The 20781-nt window shown below is 35.6% G+C and overlaps 1 protein-coding gene across 2 annotated transcripts; it reads right to left on the bottom strand.

The window, feature by feature from the left end:
- Positions 1 to 789: 789 nt before the first annotated feature.
- On the bottom strand, positions 790 to 20371 carry LOC137392165 (eukaryotic translation initiation factor 4E-like). Of its 2 annotated transcripts, none has more exons than XM_068078799.1 (6): positions 20322 to 20371; positions 9733 to 9941; positions 6603 to 6666; positions 5915 to 6022; positions 5060 to 5199; positions 790 to 1418 (listed from the first exon to the last, which is right to left on the bottom strand). In XM_068078799.1, exons 2-6 carry the CDS (start codon positions 9939 to 9941, stop codon positions 1304 to 1306), a joined length of 636 nt encoding a protein of 211 aa, XP_067934900.1. In that variant the 5' UTR covers positions 20322 to 20371; the 3' UTR covers positions 790 to 1303. The 2 variants fall into 2 exon arrangements, with proteins under 2 accessions (XP_067934900.1, XP_067934899.1); XM_068078798.1 differs by lacking the exon at positions 20322 to 20371 and adding an exon at positions 19657 to 19714.
- Between the last annotated feature and the right edge of the window lie 410 nt (positions 20372 to 20781).

Genomic DNA, 20781 nt, shown 5'->3' on the forward strand with positions numbered 1-20781 from the left:
ACTGTGAACCTTGGTTAATGATATACGTACACTGATAGTCTCAGCAAAAACAAGTCCAAACAAAGTAGCGTCATTATCGAATATGAATGACAGCGCATCCACTATAATAGCTTTGTGCTAATGAAGCCGTCAAATGGGAACCTTTGTTACGACGTGAACAAATAACTCCTTGAGCAACCAAATCGTTGGATTATTTTTGTAAGCTTGAGGCATTGGTGCTACTCATACCTGCCAACTCTCACGCTTTGGGCGTGAGACTCACGCAATCACCCCAAAGAAAAAATGAAAATGCGTGAGATTTTTGCCCCAATTTTATATATACTATCATTGATACATCAATTGCCCCGAAACCAAATCTCACGCATTGCCCCGCTCTTGGGTTGGCAGGTCTGGTGCTACTGCTAAGTGCCAACCTATCGCTATCTTGGAATTTGAGTACAGGTATAGCAAAACTTCACCAATGATATACAGCCCCCCCCCATGGGGGGCTGTATATCATTGGTGAAGTTGCTGTATATCATTGGGCAGCCCCCCCCCCCCATGGGTGGGCTGTATACGCATGATATACACCAATGATATACAGCCCCCCATGGGGGGGGCTGTGTATCATTGACTTCACTAACAAACCGCCGATAGGTTTTAGCCTACAACCTACAGGTTTTAAGCCTACATTCTACAGGTTTTTAGCCTGGCAGATATGATGATTTTAGGCTTGGAACAAACGCTCTTATAGCGTGTTGAATGGCTATTTATTTTGATCCTTTTTCGCTATGCTTCTAGTAGGTAGGATTTGCAAACTTGAAAAAGTGTATCATCGATAGCAAGTTCATTTTACATAAACAAGTATATACACTGCAAAACTAAATAATTAGATTGCTTGTGAGTGTATATATATATATGAAAGATGTACACTGTATATACACTGTTTCAATGCATTATAAGAAAGCAAAGTGGGCCATTAAGCAAACCAGCAGCTGCACTAATGAATAACTAGTAAAATATCAATCTATATTTATAATAATTGATTGACCAGAGAAGCGATTCAAAGTTGTGGGCTCGTCATCAAGCTCGTCATTTATACGCATCTCTGTATAGAAGAGAGTGTGATTACAGGTTTAGAGTGAAAGTGAACATAGTAACTCAAAATACAAAATAGCCAATTTGAAAATAATTTTTTTGAAACATAAGCTAACAAGATTACATCACTACGGACATGAAAAGTACACCACTAGTCATATTATGGATGAAAATACAGACATAATAGTTACAAACTGTACAGATTGCCTAAAGATTGTGTGAGGAGCTACTGCTTAAACTTGCACTGAGTCTGACTGCCAGTCCTCGATATTGAATCTTCATGTACAAAGTAATTTATCTCTGACATGGCACCCATGCCAAGCCGCTCCTTTACCAGTTGCCTACAAAGTATTCTAACATGATATAAGTCAGACAATGATGTACCAGAGTATTCTAACATGATATAAATAAAACGATGATGTACCAGAGTATTCTAACATGATATAAGTAAACGATGATGTACCAGAGTATTCTAACATGATATAAGTAAAACGATAATGTACCAGATTATATAAAATTGAAAACCACAGAACTGGCCATTTGTATGTATTATAATATAGCTAACACTACAGTATTTCATAGAGCTTCACGATATGGCGATTTAATTGTTGGGTGCCAACTTTTAGAAAGACGATTTGAAAATCACTACCGTTTAAAGAAATATCGCCAATTTGCATAAATGGTATAGTTGTGTAATGGCGATGTATCTCACCCCTGATGACTTTCAGCATGAGTGATACTAGTACTAAAACACACAGGCCTTCTAGTTTTATAACAAAAAGCTCATTCCATGGACCTTGCTTCACATGGAAAATCTTGAAATAAATGTTTCTAATTGTTACGAACATAAAACAGTTTTGTTAAATTAAAAGATACAAAATATACTAACAAAAATTTACAAGTTTTTTTACATAATAAGAATAAAAACTAATTTTTTTAGCAGATGAGAATGTATCTCTTGCATTGATTTTTGAGGCTATGGGATCACATTACTAGAATTTTTGCATCATTCGAATGCAGAAGGACATTGGTGCCATTCTGCACATACATTTTTAACCTTTTGTAAAGTTTAATTTATATTACAAAGGCTAGCAACAAAGTTGTGTCAAGAGTTGAAAGAAAATTCTCTGGCATTTGGGAGTTTTTTCTAAGATTTAGAAAATGTTGAAGTGGAACAAGAAAGCAGAGAAGAAAATGGGAACAATCTATAAATAAAAATCTCAATGGTTGTCTGTTTGTCTGCCGGTCTGTCCAGTTATTGCGATAAAGTTATTGCGATTAAAATCTACTGCGCAGACAGGCAGGTATTTATTCAATACACTTGGGTGTCCCAACTGACTATAATACTATGTAATGAATCGAGCACATACTTATAACACATGCCAATCTTTCATGGCTTCACGTTTAACGCTGCAGCTAACATTATCCGTGAAGCCATACCAGAAGAAAAAAAGTGTGCCCATACTTGAAGAAAAATGCTTAAACTCACATAGCCAACAAGACTACTGCAATCAGTAAAGATCTGTAGTAGGCACTGCAGCTGGAACAGTATGAATTACACAGAAATAAACACTGTGCACAAAAATAAACAGTGTATGCAAAAATAAACAAAACACCATTGTTTTGTCTGTCTCACCATGGCAAACAATAGCTTATTCGAAAGCCATGACTCTGATGTATTGAAATATACAATAAAATTATGTAATTTATGTGCTTTAAAAGTTACAAAGGTGAATGTTGTATACGCTGTACATGTTGAGTGAAAATAAATTTTCTTTGCAAAAGCCTTATTATTACCCGTGCAACGTCGAGAATTCATCTAGTCTACATCTACTATAGATTAAAGCTGGCTTTAATCTATAGTAGATGATTAGGCTATTTGATGTGTTTTTGCATACAGTTACATGAGCTACAGATCATTTTAGTTTTACCTGATGAATAATAAAATGATAAACCATGAAACTTCAAGTAGCTAACAGTTTTTAAAGTTTTCAGTTCTTAATAAATTTTATATAAATGCTCTATTTTAGTATTGAGCACTCTCTTCTAGTGAACTGCGACCTTCTTCTTCATCAGTACAGTTTGGAACAAAAAACCTGCTTCGCATTGGATTTGAACTCGGAACCTCCAGGTCTGCAGACTGGCGAGCTAGTCCACTACTGTAATGGACTAACGTAGTGTAACACTACGCAGTCCTTAATCTTGTAGACTAGGAAACAATTACAAGGCACATACTTAAGCAGCGCTTGCGAAAATACTATTGGCCAGCTTGATGAGAGTGTAACATCATTACACTATTATTGTTAAGGTTTAAACTAGCCATATTACTAGCTTACCAGGGAAGTTGCTCAAATTTATTAGGTACTTATTTTATTACCAGCGAGACGCCAACATTCATCTAGTAGTATAGTATATCACAAATCGTCATTTGCAATACACCTTGACATACGAGCTTAATGCGTTCTGGACTGAGTTCTCATGTCAATTTACTCGTGTCTCAAGGCACTGTTTTTTACATAAAATAACTAAATACAAACTAATCCATTACCATACTATGAAAAAACCATATAAAACAGGATATTACGGTAAAAAACAGGTTTTTTAATTGTAATTCAGTGCCTACGCTAACAAAGTTTACAAATATTTATTTAGTTGCTAAAATCTGCAATAAAATGTAACATTACCATGTACACTACTGTAAGTTTTTACCTTCGAGACACAAGTAGTGGCTAACGGCGGCCGGAGGGAGACTTGACAGCAACACGCTCGGAATATTGAACTTCTGTGACGCTACGTGACAGAAACTTTTGAAATTAACTTAAATGAATTTTAGCTTACTAAACACAGATACTTCAAGCTAAGTTTTAATCTTTTACTAAACTTGTTTGAATTCGATCATCTTTATTTTTATTATCTGTTTCCGGTTTAGCGCTTTTTGCCTTGCATTCATTATAGCTTTCAGCCAATCTTTTAAAAAACTTTTTTAAAACTGATTTGAGGAAAAATACCAAGCAATGCTGTTCCCGAAAGCAGCCTCTCACATTCTTTGCCATATAGGTAGTAGCGATCAAGAACCAGCTCGTATCTCAAAGATTACTCGTATCTCAAGGAAGAAACTTGCTGGAAATGTCGCTTGTATCTCGATTTTCTCGTATGTTGGGGGACTCATATATCGAGGTATGACTGTATCAAAACGTCTGGTGACCTTTGGGAATCGTGAAGCTCTAGTATATCAACACTGAATGAGAATACAAATCTGCCAACTGAGCAGTCAAGCTACAAGAGGACTACTACAGGATCCAAAGACTGCATTGTCATATTTCATAGGAGACATCAGTAGTGTAAGCAGACGACACATCCTAATAAATAGCTATAGTTATCTGAAATAGCATAGGGATATTTTAAAATGCTGTTATGTGTCGCTAATGGCGAGAGCAAACGGCAGATTACTGCATGTAAGTGAATATAACCAGGTGATAGCGGAATGCCATGTTAGAATAGTTTGACATGAGCCGTGACATCTTTCTTTCTTTGCCATCCAATATCTTTTCATTTGCATGCCAGGTATTTTTACTTCTTTAATATCTCGAATGGAATAAAAGCTGTCTAGACATTCGCTCATAAAGATGAAGATGTCCAATAGGAATGTGACTTGTACAGGATTTGTAGCATTTTACGAAAAAGCTTAGAACTGCAATGAATAGTATGATCATTTAAGGAGAACAGGTTTTGAGGTTCAAATTACGCGCACCAAAAATGATTTTAAGATTTATGCTTAGAAACATTTGCAGTGAACAATATCTGGAATAGAATCAGCTCGAGCCACCCCAAATAGTGAAGAAAATTACTTGCATTAGAGAAGGACAAGGACATTTTTTGTTCTACCAACAATAAGTTCTTATTTGAAAAAATTCAACTTCTCATTATGTTAAAATCAGAGTGAAGTCTGCGGAAAAAGTATGAATAAGAATGTGATACCAACCCTATATATTTTATTCCTTCTTCATTGTCCCCATCCGATGTCCAGAGAGCAATCTTATCACCTTTACCACGAATATTCACCACCGCACCACAGATATCATCCGACTGTTCCCCAAACGCCTCTCCAATGAGACAGAGCAACTGAAAGTATACTTGAGAGTTCTACCAATTAGAGATAAAAATAAAATCTACACTGAGTCAGTCCGTATACCAGCTGATTACTAGATCTAGAGATATACACTGACTCAGTCCTTATACCAGCTGATTACTAGATCTAGAGATCTACACTGACTCAGTCCGTATACCAGCTGATTACTAGATCTAGAGATCTACACTGACTCAGTCCGTATACCAGCTGATTACTAGATCTAGAGATATACACTGATTCAGTCTGTATACCAGCTGATTACTAGATCTAGAGATATATACTGACTCTGTCATTTACCAGCTGAGTACTAGATCTACAGATATATACTGACTCTGTCATTTACCAGCTGAGTACTAGATCTACAGATATATACTGACTCTGTCATTTACCAGCTGAGTACTAGATCTACAGATATATACTGACTCTGTCATTTACCAGCTGAGTACTAGATCTACAGATATATACTGACTCTGTCATTTACCAGCTGAGTACTAATTCTAGAGATATATAGACATAGAGATCTAGATATGTTATTTTAGCTCATTTGTCGGTGCATTCAATCTTCATACAAAGCATTTGGAATCAAAGCTACGAGTAGACCAGTACGCACTCCTCAAGTTATGTTGACATACGGTACAATCCAGGCAGTCAATGTTCATTGCTGTAAATATTCGTGTCGATCCTAGCTGGACTCATGACACAACTTACAAGCTCCAACCAGTAAAAATCAAGATCTTGTTGTTTCTTGTTCACGTTGATGAGCCATCTACCACCCTTCTGATTTCGAACATCTTCCCAGGCAGGTTGAATACCATCCTGCAGACACAATAAAACAAAATCAATGGTGGTGCTTCCTCCCATTTATCTACATTTAAAACAGCTACCGTACTTTTCGGACTATTAACCGCACCCTTATATAAGCCGCATCTGCTTTATTTAAAAAAAAAAACGATAATAAAATACATAGGTCGCCCCCTTGTATAGGCCGCAGAACTCAGGACGGTGATTTTTAACACGGCAGCAACTTTGCTAGTTAGAACGGAACAGTGCCGTACGGCACAGTTCCGTATTAATTGACGCTTTTCCACCCAGTGCCTAACGGAACAGTACCGTTAGGCATTGTTTCATTTTTTCCCACTGCTACAGGCACACTAACTGGAGATTCCGGTTAATGCGCCCTCGCGGTGAAAAAAAACCACAGAATAGCCGCACCCTTATATAAGGCGCATGGCTCGAAAAATCAGAAAAAAGTAGCAGCTAATAGTCCAAAAAGTATAGTAATAGAGTGGTAAGGTCTTACAATGTTGCAATAGTCAATGACATGTCTAACTTAATATGCAGTTGACTTGAGCGCTATAAAATACTTCAGGGTCACCGCAACCACGTTTGTACCAACCTTGAATACAGAATAATCGCATCCACCTGGAAGCTTGCTCGCGGGCTGTATGAAATTATATAGCCTTCAAAATAAACAATGATATAAAATGGACAATTTGACAAAAGAAATGCTATATGCATGAGTACCATAACTTATACAGATCAACATGAAACTAGCTGTAATAGAAGCAAGTTTATGGAAACATACATGCAGTTGGTGGAAGGATAGTCCATGAAAGGACTTTTTTATAGGATTGCCTGTGAAAGGGTGGTCAGTAAAAAGATAATCTGTGAACAGGTGATCCACAGAAAAATGATTCACGAAAGAGTACAGCAAAGAAGTATCGGCTGCAGAAAAATGGTATGTGTAAAGATAGTCTGTGTGAAGATAGTCTGTGTAAAGATCGTCTGTGTAAAGATCGTCTGTGTAAAGATCGTCTGTGTAAAGATAGTCTGTGTGAAGATAGTCTGTGTAAAGATGGTCTGCGTAAAGATAGTCTGTGTAAAGATCATTTGTGTGAAGATAGTCTGTGTAAAGATAGTCTGTGTAAAGATGGTCTGCGTAAAGATAGTCTGTGTAAAGATCATTTGTGTGAAGATAGTCTGTGTAAAGATAGTCTGTGTAAAGATCGTCTGTGTAAAGATAGTCTGTGTAAAGATCGTCTGTGTAAAGATAGTCTGTGTAAAGATCGTCTGTGTAAAGATGGTCTGTGTGAAGATAGTCTGTGTAAAGATAGTCTGTGTAAAGATAGTCTGTGTAAAGATAGTCGGTGTAAAGATAGTCTGTGTAAAGATCGTCTGTGTAAAGATAGTCTATGTAAAGATAGTCTGTGTAAAGATCGTCTGTGTAAAGATTGTCTGTGTAAAGATAGTCTGTGTAAAAATAGTCTGTGTAAAGATCGTCTGTGTAAAGATAGTCTGTGTAAAGATCGTCTGTGTAAAGATCGTCTGTGTAAAGATAGTCTGTGTAAAGATAGTCTATGTAAAGATAGTCTGTGTAAAGATCGTCTGTGTAAAGATTGTCTGTGTAAAGATAGTCTGTGTAAAGATAGTCTGTGTAAAGATCGTCTGTGTAAAGATCGTCTGTGTAAAGATCGTCTGTGTAAAGATAGTCTGTGTAAAGATAGTCTGTGTAAAGATCGTCTGTGTAAAGAAAGTCTGTGTAAAGATAGTCTGTGTAAAGATAGTCTGTGTAAAGATGGTCTGTGTAAAGATAGTCTGTGTAAAGATCGTCTGTGTAAAGATAGTCTGTGTAAAGATCGTCTGTGTAAAGATAGTCTATGTAAAGATAGTCTGTGTAAAGATCGTCTGTGTAAAGATTGTCTGTGTAAAGATAGTCTGTGTAAAGATAGTCTGTGTAAAGATGGTCTGTGTAAAGATAGTCTGTGTAAAGATCGTCTGTGTAAAGATAGTCTGTGTAAAGATAGTCTGTGTAAAGATCATTTGTGTGAAGATGGTCTGTGTAAAGATAGTCTGTGTAAAGATGGTCTGTGTAAAGATCGTCTGTGTAAAGATAGTCTGTGTAAAGATCGTCTGTGTAAAGATAGTCTGTGTAAAGATCGTCTGTGTAAAGATCGTCTGTGTAAAGATAGTCTGTGTAAAGATAGTCTATGTAAAGATAGTCTGTGTAAAGATTGTCTGTGTAAAGATTGTCTGTGTAAAGATAGTCTGTGTAAAGATAGTCTGTGTAAAGATTGTCTGTAGAGATAGTCTGTATACTAGTGCTGGGCACGGGTAATAAAACTCGTTGAACTGGCGGGTTTATCTACTCTCGAGTATCGGGTAATAGAGATTTCGGTCTTGCAGATTTGGGTTTTGACTTGCGAGTTCGAGTTATGTTACACAGATCCGTCGAGTAGAGTGGACAAAAGGTCGGTCTATTGCGCCCTGAGCTTAAAACACGGTTTAATAACCCCCTGTTAATCCTTTGAACACTGGCCTTGTTTGTCATTACGTGTCAGTAACCCTGGGCAATCTGTCCAAAGAACTGAAGTTTTTAATCTTTTATTATATATATATGAACGTGCTCATCATCCAATGATATTTGGTAAAACACTAGTAAAAAAGTCGAGCAACCCGCAGAAAATGTCATCAAATAGAAAAAACAGTACTTTATCATTATTCGGGCAAAAACTATAAAAGTTTGTACGATTTTAAAAAACTCGTAAAAACATTTATGCCTACAATAGCATCATATCCATTGAGCACATGTTCATCATTATTTTATGACTCAAAATATACTGGAAAATTGTAATTAGTACTATAAAGTTCTTTATTTGCATCACAATCATTCATGACCTACCAACAAACGTGTCGTATCAATCTTTTTGCAATGCCGTTCAAATAAAGTTTGTTATTAAAACGAAGGAAGTAGGTGAAGATATTTGAAAATTGTTACAAATAGCAGTAAAATATCTGGTCTAATATCTTGTGCTAAAATTAATTTGATTGATTTACGCTGTTACAGCTTTTGTAAACAAAGCCATGGGAATGCCGGAATTCTAGCCAATCGAGATTCAGAGAGAATTCTGGCCGATAGAGAGTTGGGGTTCAAACTTCAAAGCGTTAAGGCTGCGAGCATAAATATCGGTCGGTAGAAAATAGTAAAAAACAATAAATAAATTGAAAAGAATTATAATTGCATTGTGAATTTTAAAATATGTCTGATGTTTGGTAACTTTAGACATAAAACCCGTATCAACAAACCCGTTACCCGAAAAAACCTGTAGTCCAACAAGTACTCATGTGAAACACTACCATCTACCCGATACTCAAAAAATTCGAACCAAAGGGGACGAGTCTAAACTCGTTGGCCAAGAAGTACTCGTGCCCAGCACTACTGTGAACACATAATTCATGAAAAAATTGTAGGAAAATCTGTGGGTGCGTAGTTGGAGCAAAGATAATTTGTAAAATTCTATTCAGCTGAAGGATAAACCTTGGAAGAAAAGTCTGTGGAAGAAACGCCTCTGAGAGAATAACGTGGCAGGATAGACTGTTATGTGATAGTCTGTCAAAAAAACTCTGTGCAAGGTTGGTCAAAGGGAGTGGAATCTGGTCTTTGAAGGAATAAACTGCGAAGAGTTAATAACAAAGAATCAAACGTGTTAGGATGTCTAAATGATCGGAAGAATGTAATAGATGCTTACGCCCAGAAGTCTTCTACAAATTGAAATGTGGCCACAAGTTTGAGATTGTCATTCCAGGTTTTTGTTCTGTCATTTTTGAAGTACCACAATGCCCATTTGTTCTGCAGTGGATGTTTGATCACAGGCTCTGGCACAACCTTTTGAAGGGCATGAGTGTCTTCTTTTTGAACTGCGCGTTCTTGTTCTATCTCTCCAATTGCTAATTCCATCTAAAATTCAACACTTTATCATGAGGAACATCTTATTATTGATAATTATTATTATTTATCATCTTATTATAATAATGAGATCATGTTACGATATATTCATTCTCAAGAGAGGGTCTTTAGGCACATGAATTTATGCTGACAATTTTTCAGCTATATGGAACAGCTAGTTCACAATTAATTTAAATTTGCCAAAAATATGGATGATGACACCAGTTCCATTAGATGATATTGTTCAGTTAAATTTGTTTTAAAAGATATTAATAACCTAGCTTATAGTGAGTAAGCTGTAGCTAGGCTTCTGTCACACTGCATTCCAACTATTATAGTAAGCAAGCATATTTTTAGCACACACTCGTTATCAAATCCTCAAACAATAGTAGCTAAAGATTAAAAAGCGTATTATCCATCTACTATCTTTATTGATAATTTAATGCAAAAACTTAACATAAAATCATTGATCTTTTGACATGAAAAACAATAACTTCTCATAATGTGAGCATTTCTGGTCTTTTAGCATCATTGGATCACTGACTTAACATTTTATAAGAATAGAGTGCTATTTTCTATGTGCTGAGGTCAGCACATGATATGAAAAAGAGTCGGTGTGAAGACTATTTTCATCTTGGAAATTTAAAAATAAAAAAAGTTAAGCAATTATGAGAACTTAATTAAAATGTTGGCATAGAATTGTTACACACACATGATACTTCAAATTTCCAGCTATGTAAAATCAATACTAGCCCAATTACTTGGTTGAACTGCTTGTATGAAAAGCTCTTTAGATAAGTATCCTCCAACACAACACTTGCTCTTATGACGAGCTTATACTCAAGGAGGTAAAAAACTCTCTAGTTTTGTCTAGGCAGCTTTCATGATGCAAGTACTTGATTGATTCAACCTTGCTATACAGATATGTAACATACAACCATTAAAACAGCACAAGCGGCCGATAAATGTTGTAATAGCATAAACTGGGTACACAAAACTACTTCAAGATACATAGAATTGCCGAATTGGAGACTGGTTAGCAAGGTATAATAGAATTCTTTTAGCTATTTAAAACATTTTTATGTGTCAGGTTTTAAGTACAATGTTCTGTTTATGTTACATACACGAACAGATTTTACCAGCCCTTATTGATATGAGCTGTGTGATACACATGGATAGTCACCACAATAAATTAGACGGTATTTTTGTTGGTTTTCATCTCTTGTTCTTTCCATCTTAACACTCTAAATGGGCATTTTATTGCAAAATAAAGGTTGCCAGCATGTCCCCAACATCACTGCTATTGATTGTTTAGGCAATACCAAGTTTTATTGATCAAGACTAGACCAAAATATATCCAATGTTATCTGTTATAATCTGCATAAATCATTAGTTTTATAAAGCATTTTCTTTTATTGAAGTACCTGGTGAAGCTTTTATCAAATTAATGTCTATTGAAAAAAACAAAACAAATGATTTTTTATTAAAAAGTTGTGCATTGAACCTAGTCAGACCTAACAAATGACAAAAATCCAAATGTTTGACTTTACTGAGGCCTGCCCACTATTAAAAAGCTCTGATAACGATGCCACCTCACTTCAAATGCTCTTAATAAACTCGGTCATTCAGTTGTTGGAACTTTCAAGGCCAATGATATATTCTAAAGCCAGTCAGTGTTTGTAGTTTTATAGTTTACCAGTATAATTATTTTAATGTTGATAAAAATTGTTAACAGAGTTATAATACTGTTATAGTTCCCACCATGCAACTTTCTTTGTCATATTTTTTGCGAAATGAATCACATCTCTAAAAATGTTGTAAGCCAATTACCAACTATCAAAGTTGAAACATGGCAGCAAAATAATTGGCAAAAACACTGACATTTCAGAACATGACATGTCTTTAAAAGTTTAAAGTTACATAAGTGAATATACCGGCTCAGCATGGCCTTATCAGCGTTGCCTTCTAATAAAAAATATTGCACCTGATATCATTTACATTGTCAGCAATGTACTCGGCTTTGAAAATAGCAATAGATTTTGTATTCAAACACAACAGGAAAAATGTTTTGAGTCCTTTTTTGTGCTAACTAAGCTACTAGGTGAGGTAAATGTTTTATTTATTGCTTCATTGATACATGATTGGTGACATATGTAATCAATTTTTTTATGAAAGTGGTTAATGCCTATGTATGGATATTTGGAAAGAAATTCAAAAAGCATTGAAGCATTTTTTTGTATATTTTGTATTGTAAATTGTGAGTACAATACAACATCATAAAACAATAAATTAAATAGCAAAATATCTAAATGCAAAATAAATGTTAAAAAAATAGATCAGAGTTATCGAGTTGGAATGCATGAGAGATGAGCATAAATCTGGTTACAACTCATCATGTTATCATAAGTTTAGGTTATATGATGACCCTAAAAATGCTGCTGATAAGAGAATGCACATACTTTAGTAGCATATCAATCTTGCTTAATAGTTTTAAGCATTTGAGTTGTGCTACATCAATCGCTTGTTGTTGCATGAACTGTAATTCCCAACAGTTTTCTAGCAGTTTGATGCACATGTGAAACTTCTGAAAATAAGCTGTTGATCTCTTGACTGCCTGTACAGTGGAACTTCGGTTCTCGAACATAATCTGTTCCAGAAAGTTGTTCAAAAACCGAAATGTTCAAAATCCGAAACAATTTTTCCCATTAAAATAAATGAATGTAAATTTTTATCTGTTCCAAGGCGAGAAAACAACTTCGGTAAAGTATTTTTTCAACACCTCACACCAAAAACTGTACTGTATACTGCATACTATAAATAAAAACGGGTATATAGATCGTGTTTAATTTTAATAAAAGGTTTTCTATTCATGATGATGGAAAAAAAAGTAAACATTTCGTATGTTTCACAATTAAAACATCAAAACATTAAAAGTTGACTTGCAACAAAATTCACATTAGTTATTTGGTATCATAAGATTCACCATGTCTTACTCTGTTGTGTTGTAGGTGCAAAAATATGTCTAAATGTGATTACAAGCTCCTAAAAGCTAAAAAACGAACAGCTAATCGCAGCCACTCGAGACCACCGTAGTTTCTCTTTTCAAAACGGCTCAAATGGGACGTAGTTGTACAAGATGACTTCTGTTTACACTTTCATGCAACCTCATTCGTCGAAATATTTTCACAAATATACTTCACGCATTCAATAAAACCATGTCTATTGTTCTTACGCGTCTGTTTTATCGTCATTGTAATGCTGTCACTTTTAGCACTGATATCTTATAACTTACCACAAAAATTCATTTAATTTTTTAACCTTAGCTCGAAGGAGTACTTCTCATTGTCTGATATTCATGACGAGCCTGTTGGTCACCTGTGATAATCGAAAAGTGCTGCAGAAATTATTTGAGAAGTATTGGGTCACATGATCAGATTACGACTTGCCGATTAGATCAAGCTGAAACAAAACTGTAAAGTAGCGAGCATCTATATTTGATACGGTGTCTTCGGTAAAATCCGAAGTGTTTGTCATAAACTAGTGCTACGACAAGCTTCATATTGAGCCTTTATTGGCCTTTCGATTCACGTAAGAACATCATGTGACAAAACGATAACCAAATGTAATGACAACGTCAGAGAAATAAACTGATTCCAATCTACAGCGGCTTTTCGTTTTTGAGCTTTTAAGAACTTGTAATCACATTTCCACATATTTTGCACCTACAAAACAGCAGAGTAAGACATGGTGAATATTTTGATACCAAACAACTGTAATGTGAATTTTGTTGCAAGTCAACCTTTAAAGGTTAAGATACAATACAAAAAATTGCAGAAATTGATAATGAAACAGCAGAAAAATGCAACAGATCAGTTCCCTAAAAAATCGTAGGAAAAAGAAAATATAAACAGCAATGGCACTTTTACTTCACATCTTTGATGGAGAATCCTTCTTCAAAACAATTTAGGGTAACTCAACTGAAGGGATTATCTCTTTAGCAAATCTCTTTGGTAGAGGAGACGTAGTCGCAGATCCCTTTTCATAAAGAATTTATGAAGCGTAAATTGTTTCTCCGTTTGTTAACGAATGTTTCCATGAACATTTCGGAGCTGTTCCAATTCCAATGCGCATGCTCCGGTTTGGTCAAGAACTGAATTTATGTTCGAGATCCAAGACAAACATATCTCAAAATCTTTGGTCGCAAACTGAGTTGGTCAAGAACCGAAGCGTTCGAGAAGGTAGGTTCCACTGTATTTATGCAGCCTAGATAACATCAAGCAAAAAAATTAGTTTTGCTTTCGCAGACACTAGCAGTCGAACAAATTTGATAAATAACAAGCAACTTCTGCTATTAATGCCAGGTTTGGAAAGAGCAACAAACTACATGATACCGTTAACAGACATTCTAATTTTTATCTTCAACTATCTCAACATGAAAATTTTCACCATCTAATGTAACAACCAAATTACTTTCTAATATAAATGACTTGAAGTTCAACAGAACATTGTAGATTTATAAGAAACAGTAAAGAAACGGGTGACGACTAAAACTGACACGTAGAAAAACTATAAATGTGTGTAAGCTAATTAATTTAAACTGCACTTCTGTTTATATTTGTCATCCCACCGCTAAGGAATAACTAGTTACCAAAGTTCTACACCATAAATACAAACATGCTTTGATGTTACTCATTATGGTTCCACTGCATATTGCAAGAGTTGTATGCTTACAAGTTTAGATATCAGTATGTGATCCGTTGTTCTGTAGTAATAAATCCATCAGATCAAGACTGCTTTATAGACATTGATCAAAACACTAATTTCAGTTAAGCAAATTTTTTAGCTATTGCTTACTTCTAATAAAACGCTATGTAATGTAAAACCAATTGGTAGCTAAGGCATTTAGCTAAACTTTTTACTTTAATAATCTGATCAAAGTCATTTTAAGAAAGATGAAGAAGAAATGTCCACTACACATAAGATTTTTTCCAAACAATTCTGAAACAGATTGATATGTTTAGCTTGTTAAAAGGTGAAAGGAACTACAATGGGTTTGTGAGTAGCGGTAGCTGGCTAAACGTGCCTTTATGTAACACACCATAGCTCATCCAAAACAGCAGCAAGGAAAATAAATATGGAAGCATCTCTAGCCACTAAAGTACAATGTATACGTGTTAATAAAATATTTGTGTAGAAAAAATGAGGCGAGTTGCCATTTGGCAGTCTCTTGAAAAGTCATAATATTACATTGCCTTCATCAGCCTTAGTCGCTCTTGTTGCAAGAACCATATTTGTGAGATGGAGTGTTGTCTCAGTTGCTGTAACATGCAGATTCACTTTTTTGTAAGGAGTTACCAATAATCAAGCAAATATACAGACTTGAAAACAGACAGTACCTTCATCCTTTCATAGCCAAATTTTTGGCGTATACAAGTATAACTGAATTAGTGTAGTATTATACTACACTGATTCATTGTAGTATAATACTACACTGTACTATAATACAACATAATAGTTGCTATCAACAAATTTTGCCAGCCATATAGCTGATCTGAAAGAGTACTATAGACAAAGGCTCAGAGGATTGCTTGATCGCAGTACAAGTACTGGTTGAATCAAAGGCTGCAGCATATACTGGTCTCGATATCTCTTCTCCATTACTCTCAACTGGTTAAAATGTATTATGACGACTGATCTATCCACAAACGTGTCTTGATTGCTACTGTGTGTAGCCTACAGATTTAAAAGTTGAAAATAGTGGTGTAATCAATGTCCCAACCATGATATAAACCTTTCGTAATGTAGTCCCAAGTTATTAAACATTATTTAATTTTATGGTTGTCCAGCAGTTCTATGAAGCTTCAAAAATAATTTTCCATAAAGGTATTGTATCTGTCTACTGTTTGTTTTACCATGTTTGTCATCCAGTTCGTTTATTCACAAACGTCTGTCTTTGTAACCATTTTATTGTTTTCTCGATAAGTAGTCACACCTTTTGACATTATGCTACGAATGCTGAATGGAAAAAAGTTTCTCAATTCTGGTTAAAAACCTTCCCCTTGAGAAGAGCTGAAGCTTTGTCATCAACAACCTCATGGCCCAAATTCCTCTTGTCAATCACATGCACCGAGGTTAAGCCTTCACCAGGCTCTAACTGTTGAAGAAACATCAATGTCTACACACGATTTTTCAATTGCCATATATAGGAAGATGTAAGAGCTACATCAAAAAACCCAGTATAGCCAGACAGCAGCGTAGAATTTCAGTAGTTCTTGCTTGTTGACCTGTTTGAACAAAATGAGGCTAAGGTGAGGTGAGTGCCTGGCACCACACCAGGAAGCGAAGAAGCTTCTCTGATCATCTTCTCTTTCATTTCCCAAGATCATAAACCATGACTTGTTAAGTTGCCCATCTCCCATCTCAGATTATTTTTGAGCCAACCTCCTCAAACAAAATTTGCTCAGCAACCATGATTTGCTCAGCATTATGTATTTACTTCTTTAAAGTTTAATAGTCTTAAACAGACCATCAAAATAGATATATTTAACAGAACATAAATTGACCAACTATGCATGTGCGTATTACTACTTGCTTAACCTTTGTAGGTTAGTTGGTAAGTCAATCGATTAGTCAAAAGCATATAGCAAACAGTTTTCAACAACGCTGTTACATATGGTTTTGGAAGAATCCTGTATGCCCAATTTTTCTGCAACCACTCAATCAGAAGTTTTGAATATGCTTTGTCATCTTGTTTAATTTTAGACTATGTTTAGTTGCGTGAATTTTGTAAGTATGAATTAATTGATAAGCATTAAGTCAGACATTAGTGAAAGTGCTGTAAGTCCTTTAATTAATACCAAAACTTAAAAAAAAAGATAAATTTTGTTTCTCCAAGTTTTACACTTTACATATACAAACTAACAAAATTCTAAAATAATTAGAGAAAAAGGTTATAAATAGCCAATAAAAGCTACACTTTACCGTAAGCAGCTAGTTTACTCTCAAACCTAGTTTTTAGAACATTTGCTCAGCATCAGATGAGCAAATGAGAGTAAGGAACTAGACACCGTTGCATTTTGTAGATGTTTGGTATAGCTTATGGGATGTTCAAGTGTTCTGGCTGTATTCTGTTTTTACTGCAGGATAGAATATATTGACACCGATACATCATACGATATTACATCGATAAGCCAACAAATGAGTGGAAAGAAAGTGTTTAGTGTAATTATGCAGCCTAGTCGGATGACACGCACTATCCACATGATGAAAAGTAGATGCAGAAAATTACATTAATTCCTAATTATTTCTTCGTGGTTATTATTCACTGATACTCGAAGACGCAGTGACAGCTTTTAGATTGCATTTGTCTTCGCTTCTGAATCGATTGGTTGGCTGCTATAAGACGTGCAGTAAATGAGCCAGTCTCCACTTCTTGAGTGCATCTATCATTGCTCTTGGTTGCATCCGTCTTCAATCTTCGCATGCTGACGTTATTCTATGAGCTTTTCTTGTCAGATTGCAGCATTTTGGCTTCACTATTGAACTATAACTTTTTGCACTTCATCTTCTTCATAGGACGTACTAGAGCCGGTTGCGGCAAGCGGCACGCCTCATATGTTGAGCAGTTGTTAACACTAGATAATATTGTAATTTATTGCCATATTAGCAAATAATTGTTTATTGTTGATGTGATGTACAGTTTTTAAATTCACGAACAGTCTTTGGTGAAAAGCTGTTGTGATAAACAGACGTTCTTGCATATATAGTAGGAGGATCGCCTCTTCCAGCAGCTCGTGTGACAGTCGTACTAACTCGGTCCTGCATTAATTCATCATAGGTGGTAATTAATGAGTTGTATATATATATTCGAATCTGTCCAATACGCCCGAGGGCATTATATGAACATAAAATTTGAGATAAAATGATTGATAAGAACGCTAAAACCTAATTTGTTGCAATACCAAGATCGTATTAAAAACTGAGGGAGTCATCAACGCCCTGACCCACAACATTCGGTGCCATTCTATTATAAAAAGAGTGCTTATATTGGTCTATCCTAAAATGTGGGTGGACTACTCCATGACGGGTTTGGTGGGATGGGTTAAAAGAGATATAGTTATTGAGGTCTAGATCGTATAGACCAAACACAATTCTTTTTAAAAATTTCAAATCCAAATCTTCTCTTCTATCTTTTAGTTCTTGGATGTTATTTACACGCATGCACTCTGTGACACTATCCATAGGCCCGAGTCTGAAAATCCATCGAACCCCCCGTCTTTGAATTGTTTCTAATTTGTCAGTTAAGCCTTTTGCGTGCGGTGACCATACCTGACAGGCATATTCGAGTAATGGTCGAACAATTGTGTTATAGGCGACAATTTTTGTTGATATGCTTGCATTAAAAAGGCAGCGTCGGATAAGTCCGAGTGCCTTATTACTTTTCTTAGTAATGTTTAAAATATGCTCGTGCCACTTGATGTCGCTTTGTATGAAAACCCCCAAATATTTCAGACCATTCGCCTGTGGTATAAAAATTCCGTTCATAAAAAGTTTAAAATCTGGTGTCGACCTGCCCACCTGCATGTGGATACACTTTTCTGGATTAAATGTCATGCCCCACTGTGTGGCCCAATGCTGTAATGCTGTAACGTTAGTCTGCAAAGCCAGCTGGCTGGTGTTTGTCAAATCCATGCACAGCAGAGTATCATCGGCATACAGTCGACAGTCAGCGTCTTTCACACAGAGTGGCAAGTCATCGATGTAAAGAATAAACAATAGGGGTCCCAGCACTGAGCCCTGAGGTACTCCTGATTTAATACTAAAATTATGTGATGTATAACCATTCACTTGAACCACAGAAGCTCTGTTTCTGAGCCACGCTTCTATCCATTTGAGGGTACCTGTATCAAATCTGTAAGCCTTCAATTTGTGTATTAAAAGTTGGTGGGGCACCTTGTCGAAGGCCTTTGCAAAATCAAACGAGACTATGTGATACTCTCGGCGTTCTGCCAGTGCTTTAGAAGCAAAATGTGTAACATCCAATAATTGGGTGGTAGTGCTAAAATGTTTGCGAAAGCCGTGCTGATTGTCACTTAAAAGGTTAAAACTACTTAAATGCTGCCACATAGAACTAGAGATAATGTGCTCAATTATCTTTGAGGTTATTGAGGTCAAACTTATTGGCCTGTAGTTTTGCGGTAGGTCCCGCCTACCACTCTTAAAAATTGGGACAATATCAGCCAGTTTCCAGTCGAGAGGCACATGGGATTGCTCTAAACTGGCCCTCAGCACCGAAACAAAAACGGGTATTCGAATATATATATATATATATATATATACATATAAAACGTAGTAAAACGTATAACACTTATCAACATAAATCCAACTCTCGCCATCTCATGGCGTGACAGAAAAAAAAACATTTTTAATTCTTGTCTATGTAAAATGAATAATCTGTATAAGCACCGTAAATTAAAAAAACATCTCACCATTTAACACTGTTGGTTAATACTACAAACACCCCACGAATAGCAAAATTTTGTGGTTTAGCAATGCTGAGAGAAATTTTGGTTTTTTAAAATGTTCATGTCAGCAGAGAAAGAAAAAAAAACAGAGGAAAATACGTGAATTCAAATTTGGAGTCTTGTAGTTCAAAGTACTTGACAAAAAATATTTCTTTTGACGAATAGCTTCATAAGAAGGCTCATCGTCTTTTCATATGAATAACCTGACTCGAAATCACAATCATCTATAAACACATCATGAATAAATATCACCAACAGAAAGAACGTCACTCCTATAATATCAAAATCATAACAGTTTAAAATTCGAGCTGCAAAAATCTCGGTGGAATACAAGTTAACGAACAAAAAATCTGTACAAATCTGTACAAATTGTAATTAAGCTATAGCCTGTCTTGTCATCGATGTAATGCTTGAAATAGTCGGCTTTGAGGGAAGCGAACGCTTCAGCAGATGGGATACTTCTATTGCACGATTGGTGCTCTGCTAACAATATCACTTATACCTAAATTATGTACTTTGCACTTCCATAATAACTTTTAGTCTACTAGTACATGTACTAGCTTTATTGACGACCGCTTTTTCTGGTTTCAAACGAATTACAGACAATAGAAGCTATGTACATCAGTGGGCTATAGAACATGCTAAGTCCATAAAATATATGACATGTACGCGGGAATTGATTCAAATTGACACGACAGATGTCTATGTTGCTTCATTATATGTATGTAGGTATGTAGTTAAATTTGTAACATTTTGATATAGTTTGCTATTGGATAAATACATGTACATAAAACCAATATTGTTTCAAAGTCAACACTACTATTACTACTCATTATTACTTGAAATTCTAAATTAATTAAATACATACATTTCAATGATTTGGTTCCCAATTTCCCATGGTATTTCTCAGCCTTCTACAACTCATAGACTGAGATTCTAAAACGCAGTTGCACGATATCAATTGGTTGCAAAATTTGAATCATTTTGTTTCTCGTTATAATAAATGCGAACTCGATTTTTGCGCATGATCTATCCAATTCCCTGCATATTTCGCACAAACGCTTAGAGTACGGATTGGTTTGAGAGTAGAAGTCCAAAAGTAAAAGTTGAGATACCATTTATTTGTGTAGATCAGATGATTGGTTCACACAAATTCGTGTAGTTTTTATACAATTATTATTTATTTATTTATTATTATTATTATTCAAACATAAACCCGTACATGGTAAATTGGATTAGGGACTTTCTGTCAAACAGACTCCAAAGAGTAGTGATAGAGGGTGCTGCATCTTCTGACCTGCTGGTTTCATCGGGCGTTCCACAAGGGT

This window comes from Watersipora subatra, chromosome 3 (assembly GCF_963576615.1).
Source record: "Watersipora subatra chromosome 3, tzWatSuba1.1, whole genome shotgun sequence".
Lineage (NCBI taxonomy): Eukaryota > Metazoa > Bryozoa > Gymnolaemata > Cheilostomatida > Watersiporidae > Watersipora > Watersipora subatra.